Below are 21,007 nucleotides of genomic sequence, written 5' to 3'. Positions count from 1 at the left end.
TAGGGTAACGGGAATTAAAAGTGTTTCATGGGTGGGGGGAGTGGCGAAGGGATGCCATGACACGCCCACAAAACTCCCAGCACAGACTGGGAGGCTTACTGGTTCCAGGCATTTACAAAATCTCTGTCTAAACATTAAATCACCATGAAACTAAGTGAGCGGAAACTTCACCTGCAAGCCATGATGAACACAGAATTCATTCAGAAAAAGTCACTAACCAGATAATAATAACAACTACTAAGAACAACAAATCCTGGAGCAGGGAAAGGAAATACGATTTCCTGCATCACCACATTCCATTATTTAAAATGGTCAGTTCTGGGCACCTGGGTGGCTCAGTGGGTTAAAGTATCTGCCTTTGGCTCAGGTCATGATCTCAGGGTCCTGGGATCGAGCCCCACATTGGACTCTCTGCTCAGCAGGAAGCCTGCTCCCCACCCTGCCTGCCTCTCTGCCTACTTGTGATCTCTGACAAATAAATAAAATCTTTAAAAAATATATTTAAAATGGTCAGTTTTTAACAAAAGATCACAAGACATGAAAAGAAATGACAGTATGTCTCACTCATGCATATGTGTGTACACATACACAGCCATAAATACACTGTCCCTGAGGAAGCCAAGACACAGGATATACTAGAAAGAGACTTTAAATAAGCTATTTTTTTAAGATTTTATTTGTGAGAGAGAGAGAGAGCGAGCGAGCGAGCGAGAGTGCGTGCACAAGCAGGGGAGGCAGCAGGCAGAGGGAGAAGCAGGCTCCCTGCCGATCAAGGAGCCTGATGCAGGACTCGATCCCAGGATCCTGGGATCACAACCCAAGTTGAAGTAGATGCTCAACCCACTGAGCCACTCAGGCACCCCTGAATAAGCTATTAAAAAAAAAAGATTTTATTTACTTATTTGACAGAAAGAGAAAGAGAGAGCACACACAAGCAGGGGGAGCAACAGGCAGAGGGAGAGGCAGGCTCCCTGTGAGCAGAGAGCCCAATGCGGGGCTCGATCCCAGGATTCTGGGATCATGACCCAGGCTGAAGGCAGATGCCTAAGGACTGAGCCACCCAGCCACCCCCAAATCAGCTATATTAAATGTGTTCAAAGAACCAAAGACAACCATGTGTAAAGAACTAAAGGAAAGTGAATGAGAATGGCATCTTGCCAAATAGAAACCATCAGTAAATAGACAAATTATTTTTTAAGAGAACCACACAGAAAGGCCACAGTTGAAAAATACATGCATTGAAATGCAAAGTTCACTGGAAAGGCTCCACGGCAGATCTGAGCAGGCAGAGGAAACAATCAGCAAACCTGAAGACAGGTCAATTGGCATTGTCCCATCCGAGCAGCAGAAAGAATGAAGAAAAACGCACACAGTCACCTACAGACCATCATTTCCCACCAACACCTAAAGGAAAAGAGCTCTTTCTTCGAGACTGGCACAACGACCCGGTCACGCGCGCACTCTCCAAGGTCCACCACCAGCCAACAGTTGCACAGGAAGTACCATTTCCATCCACCTGCCAGGTCACCGACAGTGACCTGGTTTACGTGCCTACGGTAACGTGAAGGTAGGTATGTTACGGGGGTGGTGGGCGCGAACCAGATGCTGCAACAAGAGGTAATCTTGTCCCGTCGGGAAATGGATTCTTTTCATTGTGAGGCAAGAACTAAAGAAAGAGACCAGAGCTGATCCAAGTGTTCCCTTCCTGACCTCTAAGGGAATTCACGTATCAAAACCAGCATGCAGCCTTCTGTTACTCGGGAACACTCCAGTGTGTGTATGTCTCCCTTAACTTTCCTTGCTCATACACGCCAGTCGCCTCTTCGTACAGCCCACCTGCCTCTGTCTTCTGTCACCAGGGCCTGAAGGGGGCATCCCTGGCGGGTGGGGACTGGTCTTCAACATTCATATTAAGGACTTCTCATCCTACTGGGTTCTGTACACTCTACAGTTCAACACATTTTGAGAAATGTAAATACCGTGTAAGCACCACCACCATTAAATTATCACCCCCTTAAAGTTCCCTTTCCAGTCAGCCCCGTTGAGGGTCGCCCTGGCCCCAGGTGACCACTGATCTGCTTTCTGTCCCTCAGACTAGTTAGCTTTTTCTAGAATTTCATATATGTGGATGCATATGGCATGTTTCCTTTTGTGTCTGGCTTCTTCTGCTTTGTAAAATGTTTCTGGCATTCACCCATGTCACTGTATCAGTAGATCGTTCTCTGTGTTGGTGGGTTGTACTCCTTTTAATGAACACGCTAACATTTATTTCTTCATTCACCTGATGGGCACGTGTGCTGTTCCTAGTTTTGGATGACTATTAACAAAGCTGCTATGAATGTATGTGTGTAAGTCCTGGAATGGACGTGCATTTTCATTGATCTCGGGTGATCACCCAGGAGTGCAATTTCTGGGTCATGTGGTACCTGTCTATTGGCCTTGACAAGCCCTGCCAAACCATCCGTTCATGTGGCTGCACCGCTGTGTGCTCCAGCCTGAGGCGCATGAGTTCCAGTGGCTCCCAATGTCACCCCAACTCGATTTTGTCAGACTTTATTCCAGTCATTCTAGACTAGATGTTCAGTGCTCTCACTGTGCTTTTAATTTGCATTTTTGATGATCAGCGACATTATGCATCTCTTCAGGGGCCCATTATATGTTACTCTCCTTTATAAATCAAACCACAATCAGTGTCCAAGTGCTTTGTAGATGCCTGAACAGAGGAAACGGCAAGCAAATAGCAAATGCTTAGACTCGACTGGCCTCGCGTAGCGCAGAGAGACTCCTGCTGCTAATGCTTTCGGGTAGGGACTGTACTCTTTTTTTTTTTTTGGAAAAGAGCGGAGTGTCACTTGGTGGGCCAGAGTTGAGGGTCAGTGATTTTTTTTTTTTTAAGATTTTATTTATTTATTTGACAGACAGAGATCACAAGTGGGCAGAGAGGCAGGCAGAGAGAGGAAGGGAAGCAGGCTCCCTGCTGAGCAGAGAGCCCGATATGGGGCTCCATCCCAGGACCCTGGGATCGTGACCCGAGCCGAAGGCAGAGGCTTTAACCCACTGAGCCACCCAGGCGCCCCAGGGAGCGTACTCTTTACAGGTGGGCAACACTCAGCAACTGACGAGAGTCCCTGTGCCTTAGGCCTTTGACTCCATTTCCTTCTTTTTTTCCTAACCCCGGTCAATAGTCTTGATCTCAGTTAACGCCATCTTTACTCTCTCCACGCACCTCCCCTCATTCTGAGTGTGGCGGCAGAAGAGCAGAAGCACGTGGACTTCATGCATGCCCAGTTCATGGCCTCATCACTGACCCTGTTCCTCACAAGTTCCCTGGGCCTGTCCCACATCAGGGTTCTGCCCTCCTTTCCTCTCTTCTGAAGCTCCTAATATTGACCGAGAGTGTATTTTTAGTGAAGAGTCGTTTATTAAGTTTACTCTTCAAAGATGTTTTTCTGGGGCACCCGGCTGGCTCAGGTGGTTAAGCGTCTGCCTTTGGCTCAGGTCATGATCCCATGGTCCTAGGATCAAGCCTTGTGTTGGGCTCCTAGCTCAGTGGGATGTCTCCTTCTCCCTCTACCTCTGCCCCTCCCCGGCTCATGCTCTCTCTCTCTCTCTCTCTCTCACTTGCTCACCCTTTATCTCAAATAAATAAATAAAATCTTTTAAAAAATAAAGATATTTTTCATGTGTAGGGATACTTCTCATTTACAACACTTTGGGCAGTAAACTGCCATGATTTGGTCTTCACAATCATGACACCATTAAATGAAAATAAAAGAAAAAAATCACCTGTCACTTTACCATCCACACAGAATCATATTGTTCATTTTCCCTGTTTCTTTTCAGAGTTTCCCCTTTGTAGATGCTTTGAAATCTAAATCTACTAGTCATTTGTTATGATTTGGCCCAAAGTGTTAAATTGTTCTGCGTGGCGGTGGCATGCTGGTCTCGCCCCCAGACTGGGGGATCCCCAGAGAAGGAAGGACAAGGCTGCCCGACGCAGGTACTTACCAAGAAGGGCTGGCCCCCGAGTTGTCATGCCAGAGCCTCAGGCCGTGCAACTCCCCGAGGGAGGACTGGGTAGTGAGGAGGAAGACGTCCAGTTCCCCTCGCTCGAACACTGCCTTCTGGGGGTCACAAAGGTGATGGGGCTCACTCTGTCCCTCTGATCCATAAAGGGTGATAACCACCTAAAACACAACAAGGAAAGATAAAATGCAGGACGTTCTAACATGACCCCTTGAGTTTATCCTTCAGGGAAAAGAAGGAGACAGAGAAAACTACCAAGGTAAAGTCGTTGGGGGTGCTGGACAAGTTCAGCGGACTCTACACACGTACAGTTTAGAACCAGGACCTGTGCTTCTAACGTGCTCCCGGAGGGCGGGGTCTCACAGGGCAGAGCGCATCTTGTGCGCTAGAAGACGCAAGGCCAAGGGCCAAGACCACTCATTTCATTAACCTTAGCTGTTGCGGCAGCCCTTCTTTGATAGCCAGTGGAGACCTGAAGCAGGCAGTGAAACCGAGAGCTGGGGCCATTATCGGCTAGGACAGTGACCTTCACCTGCAGGGAAAGCAGGACCAAGAAGGATCTTGGCCTGAGAAGCAGGAGGATGAGCAGTCCAGCTTCGACAACCCGATGGAGAGCAAGGGGGACTTGCGAGTGGGAGGTAAACAAGCAGACCCAAGGGACGGAACAGCGGTGAAGGCTGGAAGACCCAGCTTTATGCCTCGAAAATGAAATAGTCACAGAATCCCCAATCAGGTCTTGGGCTTCAAAATCTTTCCATCTCCCTCCCCTGCAGAGAGGGTTATCACACAACCTGGAGGACACTTACTTAAGTGTGAATCTCTGATAAACGATGAATCACTGCGGAGCACACTTACACTAAAAATGCACTCACTATGTGAAATTCAAATTTAACTGGGTGTCCTATGTTTTTATTTACAAACACTGGCAACTCTTCACCCATAGCAACAAAGAAATGGATGGCATGTATTCTAGAATTTCCAAGGGTAAGAAAACATATGAAGAAAGGACGCATGCAATGGACGCTAAGAAGAGGCTGTCATCAGGGCGCGGGGGTGGCTCAGTCGGTTGAGCATCTGACACCGGATTTCAGCTCAGGTTGTGATCTCAGGACTGTGAGACTGAGGCCCGCAAAAGGCTCTGTACTCAGCACAGAGTCTGCTTATGTTTCATTCTCCCTCTGTCCTTTCCCCTGTGCGCTTGCTCTTTCTAAAATAAATAAATAAATCTTGAAAAAAAAAAAGAGGCAGCAGCTGTCATCAAGGGATTTTTTGTTGTTATTCAAAAAAGAGATTCCTGGGGCGCCTGGGTGGCTCAGTGGGTTAAGCCTCTGCCTTCGGCTCAGGTCATGATCTCAGGGTCCTGGGATCGAGCCCCGCGTCGGGCTCTCTGCTCAGCAGGGAGCCTGCTTCCCTCTCCTCTCTCTGTCTATCTCTCTGCCTACTTGTGATCTCTGTCTGTCAAATAAATAAATAAAATCTTTAAGAAAAAGAAAAAGAGATTCCTTACAGGTTTCTTATCTATCGCAGTTACATGAAATTCTCATTTCACTTCCACGTAACTTTCATATCCAGTGTACAAAGTGAGACAAACTTGCATTCGATTTTGGTTATGTTCTCTAGATGCTCTGGGTGATTCCTAAACTAAACAAATCACAGGAGGGTTCAACCTCCACTAAAGGAAAAGAAGAAAAAAAAAAAAAGCAGACAGGAGACCTGAAGAGAAACTTAAGAAAAGTCCCCCCTGGTGCTGTGAAGTGTGTAAACCTGGCGATTCACAGACCTGTACCCCTGGGGATAAAAATATATGTTTATAAAAAATAAAAAATTTAAAAAAAAATCAAAGTCCCCCCTGAATTTCTACGACACCAAATACCATGCTACCAGCCTCTTCTGGTCAAGGGTTTTTTCCATCTTGTTCAACACACTCAAGACACTGTGGCAAAGCTTCTAGAATCAATGTCTCACCTTCTGCATGTCTGCTTGATCCTTTCTCCAAGCCCACACACACGTGAGTATATAGAATCCGAAAAGGCTGGCCAGCAAAGACACCCCAGCAGGGTTGTTGGTCACGCGAAGGAAGAGCTTGGTCGTGTCCTTAATGTTCATGGCCCAGGGCACAATGAAGAAGTCGCTGCCCAAGTAGGCCAGGCGGTTACAGAGACACTGCGTCCTCAAAACCGTGCTCTGTGGCCTAACCTGTAAATAGAATCGAGACACTGATTCTCACTGAACAGAGTGCTAAGGAAGGGACAATCATAAAACACAAACCTAGGCAGTTCTGAGAGGGAAAACTGTCTGGGCTGCGTATTCACTGCTGGTGGTGGCAGAGGCCGGAGAAAGCAGCGTGGAGAACGATCTGGCAGCCTCGGACTCCGGCCATTCCAGGAGTGAACACAGACCCCAGGGCAAGTCTGCACATGCGCACAAGGAGACGTGAGAAAGAATGCTTCCGTCGTTGCTGTTCATAACCAAAGAATCGGAAACGACCTGTGTATGGCCAGTAACCGCAGAACATACAAACAAAGCAGAGGGCTACTACTCTCTACTGATGGGATATTCTCTAGCAGTGAAAATGAAGGAGCCAGAGCTAGATAATAGCATTGTGCATAAATGCTGAGTGAAAAATACAAATTAAAGGGGACACCTGAGTGGCTCAGTAGGTTAAGCGTCTGCCTTCGGCTCAGGTCATGATCCCAGGGTCCTGGAATTGAGCCCTGCATCGGGCTTCCTGCTCAGCAGGGAGTCTGCTTCTCCCTCTCCCACTCCTCTTGCTTGTGCTCTCTCTCCCTGTGAAATAAATAAAATCTTAAAAAAAAAAAAAGTTAAAGAAGGATGGTACAAATGGTACCATTTACACAGAGACCTAAAGCATGCCCAACAACACTCGTGTGTCAGTGTGACTGACTGTTTTCCATGCCACAAGGTCAAGCTCTGGGTGCCGGGTCTATCTCTTGCCCTGGGAGGACTTCGGCAGCTCTGTTCCTTGCATGGTGTCCAAACGCTGTACAGGCCTTCAGGGAGGCAGGAAACCCCCTGGTGCTTTTTGTGAGTCTTGACAAAATGCTGCTGGGTGAGTCTTGCTATTCAAAGTGCCGTCTCCGCAACTCGGAGCACTGACATCACCTCGGAACCTGTTAGAAAGGCAGAAGCTCAGGTCCCACCCTCCTTGACTACAACAGAATCTGCCATTGAGCAGGCTCCCAGGTAGAGGATTTGCTAGAAATCTCCAGATCTCCCAGAAATCTCTGCTGAGGCCATGAATGGTGTCAGTGCCTTCCAGAGCATCCTCTTTCCCTCTGTTCCCACGTGAATGACCCCTCTCAGCTCTTTTACAAACAGCCTCATGATTTCCAGAACCTTGCACCACAGTCTTTGTGCAACTGAACCAGGACCTAAATCAGATGGGATCGCACAAATTCACCAGTGTGAAAAGGCAGAGTGCCATTTTTGACCCAGGCGCCCCACAGGGTGCCATTTTAAAGTGGGTGCACACTTGGAATTAGGTAACCATGTGGAAAGTCCCTGCCTAGGGGAACCTGGGTGGCTCAGTGGATTGAAGCCTCTGCCTTTCGCTCGGGTCATGATCCTAGGGTCCTGGGATCGAGCCCCACATCGGGCTCTCTGCTCAGCGGGGAGCCTGCTTCCCTCTCTCTCTGCCTGCCTCTCTGCCTACTTGTGATCTCTGTCAAATAAATAAATAAAATATTAAAAAAAAAAAAAAGAAAGAAAAAAAAAGTCCCCACCTAGCCTGGAATGTACAAGAATCTGCTAGCATTTTTTTTTTAAAAAGATTTAACTCATTCATTTGACAGAGAGGGCAAGAGAGAGAGAGAGCACCAGCAGAGCGAGCAGAGGGGGAGTGGAAAAAGCAGACTCCCTACTGAGAGAGGAGCCTAATGTGGGGCTTGATCCCAGGACCCCAGGATCATGACCTGAGCTGAAGGCAGATGCTTAACTGACTGAGCCACTCAGGTGTCTCTGCTAGCTTATTTTTATAAAAGTTTTTTTTTTTTTCAATTTTTATTTTTTGACGATTTTATTTGCCAGAGAAAAAGCATAAGCAGGGGAAGCAGGAGAGAAAGAAGCCCCCTGCTGAACAGGGAGCCGGATATGGGGCTTGATCCCAGAACCCTAGGATCATGACCTGAACTGAAGGCAGACGCTTAACTGAGTCACCCAGGCACCCCTAAAAGTTCTCTTTTATTAAGCAAGAAGTTTTCCTTTTACCCTCCACTATTTAATATTGGTAGAACTTATGCATATTACTTACTGTATCTAGAACTGTCAGATTCACCCTGGACTGAGTTTAGGAAAGAAATTGCACATATGGGGCATAAGCCAGCTCCAAAGAGTCACACTGTCCTGGCCCGCTACACACATTCCCTCTCCGTTTTCCCAGGCTGACTTATTTCCCTTCTGCTGATTTTTCTTTCTAGGCTCCCTCCCCCCCAAACAAGGTAAGAGTTGCTCTGCATTTCATGCCAGTGCAGGCGGTAGAGAAAGAGCAAGTGGCGTGGCTTCTTACGTGGCATCCACGGCTCTTCCACATGCTGTTGTGGCCGTCCCAGAAATAACCCCGCGTGACGGCCGTCACCACCGAGAGCCGGGCGGGTGTCTGTGGGGCGCCCTCCCTGCTGTCATTCCATGGGGCCATTACGTGGTAGGGGCTGGTCCCGTGCCGCAGGCTCTCTGGGCTCAGCACCCGTGTAGATTCCGCAGCTGAGAGCCAAGAACGGTGCTTAGTTGCCTTTTAAATGGGACAAAAGTACCATGAGAACTTTCCTTATGAAGGATGTATTATCATTATTTTATAAATAGGGAAATGATTAAGCCTGGAATTAACAAGTGATTTTGTTTTCTTAACGTCTGAGAGAGAGAGAGCGTGTGCATGAGTGCACTATGAGCAGAGGGGCAGAGGGAGAGAGATTCTCGGGAAGAATCCATGCTGTGCACAGCTGGATCCCATGACCCTGACCTCATGATCGGAGCTGAAACCAAGGGTTGGACGCTTACCTTACTGTGCCACGCAGGCGCCCCACAAATGATTTTCAAAATAATGACCGGTGATGCAACCTGGGGCTCTGCATCACTCCTGTTCCAATAAGAAACTGTATTTTTTTTGACGAATGAAGATTTAGGTCTAAGGGGTCAGATTTTATAAATTTTAGAAAAATGAAATCGTCATCCATCACAATGAGTAGCTACAAGACCTAGTGAGCAAAAGAAGCCCCCAAAGGAAGCAATGATGGAAAGAGCCAGACAGGTTGCCGGAAAGAGCCCTGATTCCAGGTCCGGCTCTGTCACCAGGTGGCTGGGAAGGGCTATGGCGAGTCCCACAATCTCCCCAGCTTTCTCACTTTTCAGACAAGGACTCTGGACCAGAGGTTGTCTAAGATCCCCTCCAGCTCCAACTATGATACTGTCAAGACGGGCACGGGAGATGGGAGCGTGTGCTCCGGATGCGGAGAGAGCCCGCTGGTAGCGCGGACAGAGCCTAGCAGCGGTGAGTCCTGTGTCAGTGAGGCCGACATGAGAGCCAGGGGCAGCTTGCTCAGCCCGGGCAGACCATAACAGAAGGAGACATGCTTTATCCATTCCGATGACTCCCCCCATCCCACTGTTTTTTAAATGCGAAGGCTTAGCTCTTAAGACTTCCCTGTAGCTTTAATTTTTTTTTTAAATTAACATATAGTGTATCCCGAGTTTCGGAGGTAGAGTTCAGTGATGCATCAGTCTTAAATAACACCCAGTGCTCATCACATTACATGCTCTCCTTCGGGCCCATCTCCCCGTGACCCCATCCTGACTCCCCAGTACTACATTTAAAGTCGATATCTGATGACTGTGTTTCTCGGTCAAGTATATCCAGGTCCTATTTACGTATTGCAGAAATTCTTAACTATTCTAAGCCACAAAGTAGTCCGTCTGGTATTACACCAAGACCTACTGAGACACCTCTGTCCTTACCCAAACCTAAGATTAGAAATAAAGGTTGAAATATAGACATAACCCACTGTGCTGGGGTTTTATTCTCAACATGATGGAAATTTTCAACCATGCAGAAAGTGGACTATTACACAGTGAACAGCCAAATAATCCCCGAACAGATTCTATAATTAACATTTTACTGAATTTGGGGCACCTGGCTAACTCCGTCAGAAGACCATGTGACTCTTGATCTTGGGGTCATGAGTTTGAGCCCCACATGGGGTGTGAAGACTGCTTAAAGAAGTAGAATTAAAATATATATATATACTAAATTTTGCTTTATCACCTATAGATCTCTCTCTCTCTTTTTAAAGATTTTATTTATCTATTTGACAGACAGAGATCACAAGTAGGCAGAGAGGCAGGTAGAGAGAGAGGAGGAAGCAGGCTCCCCGCTGAGCAGAGTGCCCGATGCGGGACTCAATCCCAGCACCCCGAGATCATGACCTGAGCCGAAGGCAGTGGCTTAACCCACTGAGCCACCCAGGCGCCCCGATCACCTATAGATCTCGATCCATTCCACAATTCATCTTTTTAAAAAATGCATTTCATGGTCATGTGTATTTACACATGTGATGCAATTCCATAGAACTAATAAACACATATACATGAGTGCATGTAACACTGGTGAATCCCAGTGAGGTCAATACATTGTATCAGTGTCATTTCCTGGTGAGGATATTGTGCCGCAGTTAAGTAGGATGTCACCAGTAGGAGAAAATGGGTGAGATACAGATCTGTTTAATTTTTCACAATTGCATGAGAACCCACAGTTATCTCAAGATAAAAAGTAAAAAAAAAAAAAAAAAAAAAAAGGAAGAAGAAAATGCATTTCAAAGATTTCAGAATAAGTTTCTGGGGCGCCTGGGTGGCTCAGTGGGTCAAAGCCTCTGCCTTCAGCTCAGGTAATGATCCCAGGGTCCTGGGATTGAGCCCCACATTCAGGGAGCCTGCTTCCCTTCCTCTCTCTCTCTCTGCCTACTTGTGATCTCTGTCAAATAAATAAATAAAATCTTAAAAAAAAAAAAAAGTAAGTTTCTGATTGGGGCTTTACCTTTTTGCCACACCTGAGTCTTTGGAAAGGAGACGTTAAGGTCAAAGTGGGTGTGGTTCAGCTGTTACTGGAACCCCAGGTAAAGTCATTAAAAGGCGACTTCCAGGTTCTGTGCATACGATCAGGGATTTCTCCAGGAAAGTGATGTTCACTACAATAATAAAATGATCTGAGCTCACACTGAGGCTGGTGCGATGGATTTCCATGCTAACATTTCTCCACAGCAAATCAATCTTCAAGTTCATGATGGTCCATCCACTGACATCTTTCAGTCTCCTTTCTAGTGACAATGGAATGTAACTTCTTAAGTCTTCCTCCCTGAGTATTAATAGGTAACAAAGAGCCAGGCGTGAAGGGACAGGAACAATCTCAGGCCGGAACACCTTCTCCTAATGGAAAAGTAGCGTCCCTGCAGACGCTCCTCATTGGACACGGGAATGATCAAACAACGGGGCTGCCGCGAATCTCAAATGACTTTCTTCCATCCTGTTCTCCAAGAATTCCTACTCCCTTCTATTTCATTCCCTAATAATCATGTCAGACCTCGATATCTTCCGTTAAGTCATCAACTTGGAACAATTTATGATTAGAGCTTAGCAACACACTCCCGATGCTTCCAACAATGTTCTCGTCATCAAAATCCCTGAAGGGATTGAAAGCTAGTCCTGTTACTAGAGATAAGAGAACTCGGTTTCATCCGTTGCTGAAATCTTCAGAAAATCTTTAGAAATAACACCCCTATAAGTAATAAGGTGTCAGGTGTCCAAAGTTAAAGTAAATGTTGGGATTTTTCCCCTTGCTAATATCTCAAGTGAAATATTGCTCATTAGAGCACCATATGGGAAGAATTAATTGAAGATGAGTCATTTAATTGGGACCCTCAGAATTATTATTATTACTTTCTTACACCTTTATACCTGGAGGATTCATGATTACTAGGAAGTAAGTATTCTGCTCTCCTGGATAAGGCACCAATCTTATTTCTGTTTTTCAGGTAAGCGCTGAAAGAAATACAATGTACTGATGCGGCTAAGCTGATATACTGAGTCCACACTTACCCAGGTATTCCCAGCTTTGTATATGCACCAATTCAAACTTTTTTTTTTTTTTAAGATTTTATTTATTTATTTGACAGAGAGAGATCACAGGTAGGCAGAGAGGCAGGCAGAGAGAGAGGGGGAAGCAGGCTTCTAGCCCAGCAGACAGCCCGATGTGGGACTCAATCCCAGGACCCTGAGATCATGACCTAAGCCGAAGGCAGAGGCTTAACCCACTGAGCCACCCAGGCGCCCTGTACGTAGATCAATTCAAACCCTAACACAGAAACTGTCAAATCCCGAAGTCTGATCAATGCTCCCAACTTCTACCATGGATCATTTTTAAGGGGCCTCCATTCCCGGGTGCCCGGGTGGCTCTGTTAGTTAAGCGTCTGCCTTCGGCTCAGGTCCTGATCCCAGAGTCCTGGGACTGAGTCCTGCATCGGGACCACTGTTTGGCAGAGAGTCTGCGTCTCCCTCTGCCCCTTCCCTCAGCTTGTGTGCTCTCTCTCACTTAAAAGTAAAAAATAAAATCTTAAAAAAAAAAAAAAAAAAAAGAAGAAGCAGCCTCTATTCCTACCACTGTGAAACAGAGATCCAGGGCACCCAGCCTTCTTTTGTGTGGTCTGGTGAGCTTACATTTCCCAGTGCACACCCTTCGTGGGGCATTCAATGCCTGCAGCCATCAATCCCATTTCCGATCGGATCAGAATCAATTTCACACTCACTTGGACATTGACTCCCGGGTGTCTGTTCAAGAGCTCTTGCAAAGCTGAGGCTGATGGAAAGACTAACCTCACAGGTGCTGGGGACCAGAGACTGTAGGAGCTCAAAGGCCATGTTGACATGTTTTGGCTAAGGAAGGAGAAATTAAAGGGAAATAAATTTCTCTGTGTTTCCTAAGGAACAAAAACCTAAAAGAAACCTCTCCCCCCTCCTCCTCTGTTACCTGCTCAGCATCAGAGTAGCAGAGAAACCCGGTTCTGCTGTAGAAATACTTCTTGGATCTTTCCAAGGGCCAGTAAGGCCATTTGCAGCATATTTTCTACCTGCATTTAGAAGCAATCACTATGTGACCTGAGTAACCTCAGTGGATAATGGTTTTGGAAGGGCTGGACAGGGAATAAAGATCTTGATGGTGACATAAGGAAAGGTGACATTCTTGGACAAGGAAAGTACTTCCAGTTGGGCTAAAGACTCAACATCCTTTGTATCAACTAAGAGGGCCACCCAAAGACATATTTCTTCGTCCCATGATATAAGCTGCCCTGGACCTTTTTTAAAGAGAGGGAGTGACAGAGAGAAGCAGAGGGAGAAAGAGTCTTAGGCAGACTCTGCACCGTACACAGAGCCTGACACTGGGCTCAATCTCACAACCCTGAGATCATGACCTGAGCCAAAATCAATCAAGAGTTGGACACTTAACCGACTGTGCCACGTAGGGGCCTCATGATTTAAAAGTTTCTTTTCCTTTTTTTTTTTTTTTAAGATTTTAAAAATTTATTTGATAGACAGAGATCACAAGTAGGCAGAGAGGCGGGCAGAGAGAGAGGAGGAAGCAGGCTCCCCACAGAGCAGAGAGCCCGATGTGCAGCTTGATCCTAGAACCCTGAGATCATGACCTGAACTGAAGCAGAGGTTTAAACCCACTGAGTCACCCAGGCGCCCCGACAATTAAAAAGTTTCTAAAATGAGATCAACGCGAGCATCTCCTGCACCTACCTGCTCAATGTCATTCTTGGATCTTTGCAGACTGGCTTCACCAGCTTCCACGACATCGTCGAGGGAGTGAATGAGGCAGACAGTCACGGGGTTTTCGAAGCCCAGACTGCTGTTGCTCTCATATGCACTCCCTGGTAACTGCCTATTCGGGTCACCAAGTGGACTGAGGACACTGACCTGGGAGTTTAAGGAAGCAAACGCACACTCCTGAGCTGTTTCTGTCTGTTTTGAATTTATTTGTGCTCTTCTCATCAGGAGTTCAATGTTCTCTATGCATTTCAAACACATTTTTATAAAAAAAAAAGCACTATTACAACCTGGCACGAGAAGAAAATACATTACATATTACCTACAGGGAGGATTCGTATTTCATGTTATGTTCAGGAACTGACAGAACCCTCCCGGAGCGGTAAGTAGATCACACAGCTAATTCACGAAACTAAGCTAAAAAAAAAAAGGAAGGGCAGTCCTGGCCGGAGCATGAGGAGACTGTCCCTTGAAACTCGGGCCTCAAAAGCCTTCGAGACCAACTTATCATAGAAAGCAGGAAAAAATCTAAACGAACCAGAAAACCCCAATTCTCCTTTTGGTAGGTTGTTCTCACGCCAAACAAGTAAGAAGATAAGCAGACTGACAGACTAGCCACTGTAGCTATGACTATTTTGGTTTTGAAATGTTTTTGTTTTCAAAGTAACATTTATTAAGAACTTCTGCATTAAAAAAAAAAAAAAAAGATCCAGTAGAGAAAATGAAAAATAAGAGCCGGGCACAAAATATTTGCAACACAAATAACAAAAGGTCAACGCCAATAGTCAATAAAGCTCTCTTACCGACACGTGAGAAAGAAATGACAACCCATTGGAGGGAAAATGGACAAAGGACACAAAGCAGCAACTGAGAGGTGACTGACTGACACAATGTCAATCAATGCATATGATGATGTTCAATGTCCTCAGTAATCAGTAACATGTTCCCTCCTCCTTTTCTTTCTTTTCTTGCCTTTGAAATTGGGAGAGCATGGGCAATGGTTGGTAGGGATGTAAAACAGTGCCTATTTACTTATTTATTTGAGGGAGAGGGCACATGGGGTGGGAGGCGCAGAGGGAGAGAGAGAATCCCAAGCAGGCTCCATGCTCAGCAGGCCTCCATCCCATGACCCCGAGATCATGACCTGAGCCAAAATCAAGAGTCAGACACCCAACGAACTAAGCCACTCAGGTGCCCCAGAAAGTTGCCTTTTGAGACCATTCTGTCATCTATTGAAAATGCAAAAGACCCGGCTTCTATCTCGGGCACTCTGTTCCCCAGGAACATGTGCATAAGTAATCGGTGATGTGAGGACATGGATGTTCATGGGTGTGCTGTTTCTGACGGTGGACAAATGAAAAATGTCCAAATGCACATGAAGAATGAGTGGTTCATTTATGTGTATGACACAAAGAAATCCATGACACAGCATTAAGTAAAAAAAAAAAAAAAAAAAAAATCAAGAGGCTGAAACATGTGTATACTTTAACCTCGTTGTTAAAATGACGAACTTGTCCACGCATAGGAAAAGTCTGGCAGGCTCTGCGTGACAAATTAATAATAATCCGGTAACAGCGACTACATTTAGAGAATGGGATTAGCAAGAGGGACAAAGATGGTGAGGGCATTGGCTTTATAATTCTATATGCTTTTCAGATTTTTTAATAACAAATTATTACCATAATTAAGAAGCCCAAATATGGGCACCTGGGTGGCTCAGTCGGTTAAGTGCCTGACTTGATTTTGGTGCAGGTCACAGTCGCAGATTCCTAAGAATGAGCTCCCATGTCAGGGCTCTGCACTGGGCCTGGAGGCTGCTTAAGGTTCTCTCTCTCTCCCTCTGACCCCCAGCCCCTGGCCCACACACCTATTCTCTTTCTGTCTCTCTCAAAAAAAAAAAAAAAAAGAAAAAGAAAAAGAAAAAAAGAAGAAGCCCAAATAAACACAGATTACATTTATAGGTTTATTGCAGAATATCTGAAAGTAAAAGGCATGGAAAAGAAAAAATGGAAATGCCCAGCGATCCTAGTCCCTTAATTTACTTATGTGTAGGGAGCAGAGCCGGGCACGAATAATTCCTAAGAATAACTGTGGCAGCCACAGATGCAAATGTCACAGTGCACTGAAGGCCGATTGTCTGTTTCAGAGCTGAACTGCTCTATCTCGGCCAAGGAGTGGATCTGTTTCTGGCCCCCGTGATGTCTAACAAATGTATCAGAAAGGCAGTAACCTGATAAATGAACAAAAGAAGCACAGCATACCCGAGAAGCTCACTACTGACTTATTTATTCACCATCTTCAGAGTTAAAAGTATAAATACTCTGGCTAAATATATCGAGTCTCTAAGAAATAGTTCATAGTTCATAAGGTGAAATTCTGCACAGGGCACCATCTCCAGATTTTGTATTTTCTGTTTTATTACTTTGTCTCTGTTTTGCTTCCCCCTTTCTCCTATCTCGTTTCCTCCCCATCACCCTATGCTTACCTGAGCTGAGCTTACCTGAGCTGACTTAGAAATTCCTGGGAGAAAGGCTATCAGTTTCTGGAGCATCTCACAAGCTGTCTGTACTTTGCTGTGAGTTTGCAGACCATAAATCACTTTGCTCATTTTCCCTGCTTTCTTGTATAGACCTGTTGGGGATGAAGGATTTTGCCAGAATTATTCATAGAAAATGACCGTACGTTAGTAGTTTGAGACACTGTTTTAACAAGAGTTAAAATGACAAACTCCATGAATCACAGGCTCCCCGTAACAGTTATTCCTTTCAGAAGCTTTTCTGCAAATGGATAGAATTTTTACCTCTCTCATAGAGGAATAGATACCAAGGTCATACAATAACCACTCTTTAAAGTCTACTGCTTTCGAACCAGAAGTCCCACCCTGAGATAATCTCTGTTTATACCAGCTACTTGCTGCCATTTCTAGAGAACAGCCCACTGCAGCTTGGTTCAGCCAATGTTCAGTAAATCTTTATTAAATGCCTACTCTGTGCAGCTGGGCTCAGGAGTTAGAGTCCATGAAGTCAGCCATGATACAGCCCTTGTAAGCCATACAGGTGCACAGGGTTATTTTTAATTCACAGGGTTTGCAGGAAGTTAGATCAATTACAGAGTGATCTTAGAATTGAGGACCACCCAGTTGCGGTTCCATACTTGGGGGCCAACGTGTAAATAAGCAGGAATAAAAGTATGAGTGAGACCCAGGGGCCATGAAACTGCATGCTATCCAGGGGAGGTCAGGTCATATTTAATGCCATTCTACCTACCGCCAGGAAGGACACTGAGGACGGTTTATGTGATGTTGCAGAGCTGGGCTGAAGCACGATAGATCTCACTGCTCACTTCGCCTTTCTTTAATGGCTCTTAATAAAGCTCTATAGTTGTCTCCATAGAGGTTTTGCCCATCTTTGGATAGATTTACTCCCAGGTACTTTCTATTTAATTTTATTTATTTTATTCATTTAATTAATTAATTAAATTTATTTTATAAGAGAGCAACCCTATGTAAGGAGCAGAAGAGGGGCAGGGGAGAGGGGGGAATTCCAAAGTGGCCTCCCCCGCTGCCCGAGTGTGAGCCAAAATCAAGAATCAGAGGCTTAAAAAAAACAAAACAGGGTGCCTGGGTGGCTCAGTGGGTTAAGCCGTTGCCTTTGGCTCAGGTCATGATCTCAGGGTCCTGGGATCGAGTCCCGCATCGGGCTCTCTGCTCAGCAGGGAGCCTGCTTCCTCCTCTCTCTCTCTGCCTGCCTCTCTGCCTACTTCTGATCTCTCTCTGTCAAGTAAATAAATAAAATCTTTAAAACAAAACAAAACAAAAAAAGAATCAGAGTCTTAAGTGACTGAGCCACCCAGGAGCCCCTGCTATTCTAGCTTTTTTTTTTTTTAAATTCTAATTTTCTAACTAATTGCTACTGCTATGTAAAAGTACAATTAGCTTTATTGATATTGATCTGGTATTCAGCAACACTGATAAATTCTCTTAATTTTCTCATAATTTATTTGTCGGCCTTTTTGGGTGCTCTACACTTCAGACTTCTCTCTGTTTAAGGAAAACAAAGCACTCTGTGTGTAAGCTACTGGGTTGAGTTTTTCTGCCAGGAGACATAGTACTAACTGAAACAATGATGAACATCTAGTTCCAATTCCCACTGGAAGCAGATCCAGCATAAACAGGATTATCTTTGAGCAAGGAAATGTTAGATGGCATGTAAATAAGGCCTGTGTTTAAAAAAAAAAAAATGATAGGGGGCGCCTGGGTGGCTCAGTGGGTTAAAGCCTCTGCCTTCGGCTCAGGTCATGATCCCAGGGTCCTGGGATCGAGTCCCGCATCGGGCTCTCTGCTCAGCGGGGAACCTGCTTCCCTCTCTCTCTGCCTGCTTTTCGGCCTACTTGTGATCTCTGTCAAATAAATAAATAAAAAATCTTTTTAAAAATGATAGGGAAGGGGCGCCTGGGTGGCTCAGTGGGTTAAGCCGCTGCCTTCGGTTCAGGTCATGATCTCAGGGTCCTGGGATCAAGCCCCGCATCAGGCTTTCTGCTCAGCAGGTAGCCTGCTTCCCTTCCTCTCTCTCTGCCCGCCTCTCTGCCTATTTGTGATCTCTCACTGTCAAATAAATAAATAAAATATTAAAAAAAAATGATAGGGAAGGAGAGGCAGGATGATTTTCTTCAGTCAATATGATCAAAGTAGCTTTGGTTTTTTTGAAGTTTGTGGGGGAAAGGGAACAAAGGAGCAGGAGAGCGGGGTTGGTGAGTAGAAGAACAGTCCAGAAGTGTTTGCCAGTGCCAGAAAATTGGGGCAGGTAGACAAAACTTCCTCCCCATCTGAAGTACTAAATTAAAGAGCATTAAATAAAAATAAGACATTAAAATCCCGAGGGGGTATGGAATCCACCGTGGACTATTGCCAAAGACTCGCTCACTGCTTGCTTCTCACTGGGGCAAACGCTGGTCCGTCAGGTCCTCTGAGGTATGGTTCTGCTCAGAGGTAGAGAGCGAACTGGGCCCCTTCCTCACACAGCTATCCTGGAAGCATCACCAAAATTGAAGGAAAGAATAGAAGTACTTTCGCAGTGTCACAAAAGTCCCCAGGGTGACCTCTTGTTTTCTGTACTTACCTGATCAGATGCGTCCTGAAGTGAAGTCTGTGGGTTAGTGGTGAACACCTCTGCCTGGGAGTCCCCTCTGCGGCATGAGGTCACCTTGACCACAGCTTGCCTGGACTGTGTTTCAAGCTCCGGTCTGGTGAGCGCCAGCGTGTCAGGGAGAGGCTGGCCGGTAGGCGCTGAGGTCACTGCCATGACCCGCCGTGTGACTGTGGGGAGTGTTGAAGGAAATGAGCTGATGGGAAGACACAGGATCTTGGACTGAAAGGTACATAAAAGAAAAGGCTGAATCTGATTTTACCAAGTGAAAATTAAGGCAGAGTTCACAAAATTATTCTGGCATTCCCATGTCCCATGAGGTAATACTGGGTATTTTTCTCAAAAAGGTCCAGTGCTCAAACAGTTTTAAAAAAGTGGCATACAATATTACCCTCTTTAAGATTCACAATTTAGGGGCACCTGGGTGGCTCAGTGGGTTAAGCCTCTGCCTTCAGGTCAGGTCATGATCCCAGGGTCCTGGCATTGAGCCCCACATTGGGCTCCCTGCTCAGCGGGGAGCCTGCTTCTCCCTCTCCCACTCCCCTTGCTTGTGTTCCCTCTCTATGTCTCTCTCTCTGTCAAATAAATAAATAAATAAATAAATAAATAAATCTTAAAAAAAAAAGAAGATTCACAATTTACATTAGTGTATGTATTATCAACCATTCAGTAAGTTATAATTAAACACCTACCACATGCCAAAGAATGTTTTGGGGAACTAGGGATATAGCAATGACCAAAATAAACTAAGTTCTTGCCCTCATGGAGCCTCCATTTTTCACGGTGGAGGCAAATTATATTACATATTAAATAAGTGCCATGCAGAAAAATAGTAAGAGTAAGCAAATGAAAGGAAACAGGGTAGGGTACTCAGAGGTATGAGACAGCATTTTTGCTGAGAGTTGAAATAAAGGGAGAAAGCTCTGCCAATATACTGGAGACAGGCATGTGAGAAGTGCAAAGGCCCTGAGGTCACAGCCTGATGGGTTTGTCTAAAGAAGAGCAGGAGGCTTGATGAACAGAACTAGGATGTAGAGGAGATCAGAAAGATCCTGGGGTTGTGGGTGGGAATGAGGGTTGGGACCGGGGAGAGCATTCGTATGTCAGGCAATGGAGAAGAGTAGGACTTTACCTTGAAGGAGATGGGAAGACACTGGGGACTTTGAGGAACAGCAGCGTGAGCTGACTTGTGTTGTAAAAGATCGCTCCTCTGATTGCTGTTGTGAGAACTGACAGAAAAGCGTCACGGACAGAAGCAGGGAGAGATGAGCAGGAGGCAGATGCCAAGTTCGGCTGGGAGAGGATGGTGGTTTAGACTCTGGTGTGATAGTGGTGAAACTGGTGGGAAGTGGTTAGGTCTGGCCAGGTGAAAGACAGAGAAGTCCTACAGTCAAAAATCTTTGTTTTCTTTCCTTCTGGAAATGTTTTAAGCAATATTGGTTACTGTTCTGTAGAATATCTCTTAGAAAATTTTCACTTAAGGGCTTGACCTCATCCTTGTTCTGTTTCACACAACTAGAAACAGTTCTTTTTTGCAGTGGGTCAAGTAAATGTAAACCTATCTTTAGACAACCCCTGAAAGGTTTCTATGTAGGACACAAAGGCAAAAAGGCTGAGAAATTTCTTGAATGTGAAATTTTATAGATTATACAGTTCCTACTTTAATTTTCCTTCCATGCAGATATTTTTTTCCTTTTTAACTATTTTTTGTTATTTCTTTATTTTTAAAAAGAATTTATTTATTGGGGCACCTGGGTGGCTCAGTGGGTTAAGCCTCTGCCTCCAGCTCAGGTCATGATCCCAGGGTCCTGGGATCGAGCCCCACATCAGGCTCTCTGCTCGTTGGGGAGCCTGCTTCCCCCCCTCTCTCTGCCTCTCTGCCTACTTGTGATCTCTGTTCAAATAAATAAATAAAATCTTTTTTTTTTAAAGATTTTATTTATTTTATTTATTTATTTGACAGGGAGAAATCACAAGTAGATGGAGAGGCAGGCAGAGAGAGAGAGAGA

At 45.4% G+C, this 21,007-nt stretch overlaps 1 protein-coding gene across 1 annotated transcript in view; it reads right to left on the bottom strand.

The window, feature by feature from the left end:
- The window catches only part of PKD1L3 (polycystin 1 like 3, transient receptor potential channel interacting), a 57,988-nt gene that overhangs the window by 23,996 nt on the left and 12,985 nt on the right, over positions 1 to 21,007 (bottom strand). Inside the window, 14 exon segments of the mRNA XM_059381628.1 lie at positions 1,405 to 1,551; positions 4,009 to 4,187; positions 4,457 to 4,558; positions 5,992 to 6,222; positions 8,552 to 8,745; positions 11,069 to 11,151; positions 11,153 to 11,301; positions 11,612 to 11,739; positions 12,830 to 13,004; positions 13,083 to 13,154; positions 13,828 to 14,004; positions 16,355 to 16,485; positions 18,801 to 18,879; positions 18,972 to 19,220. Of these exon segments, the coding sequence (XP_059237611.1) occupies positions 1,405 to 1,551; positions 4,009 to 4,187; positions 4,457 to 4,558; positions 5,992 to 6,222; positions 8,552 to 8,745; positions 11,069 to 11,151; positions 11,153 to 11,301; positions 11,612 to 11,739; positions 12,830 to 13,004; positions 13,083 to 13,154; positions 13,828 to 14,004; positions 16,355 to 16,485; positions 18,801 to 18,879; positions 18,972 to 19,220 (2,096 nt within the window).

Source organism: Mustela nigripes, chromosome 17 (assembly GCF_022355385.1).
Source record: "Mustela nigripes isolate SB6536 chromosome 17, MUSNIG.SB6536, whole genome shotgun sequence".
NCBI lineage: Eukaryota > Metazoa > Chordata > Mammalia > Carnivora > Mustelidae > Mustela > Mustela nigripes.
Note: the sequence above shows the minus strand (reverse complement) of the source record. Positions and strands in the feature narration are given on the sequence as shown.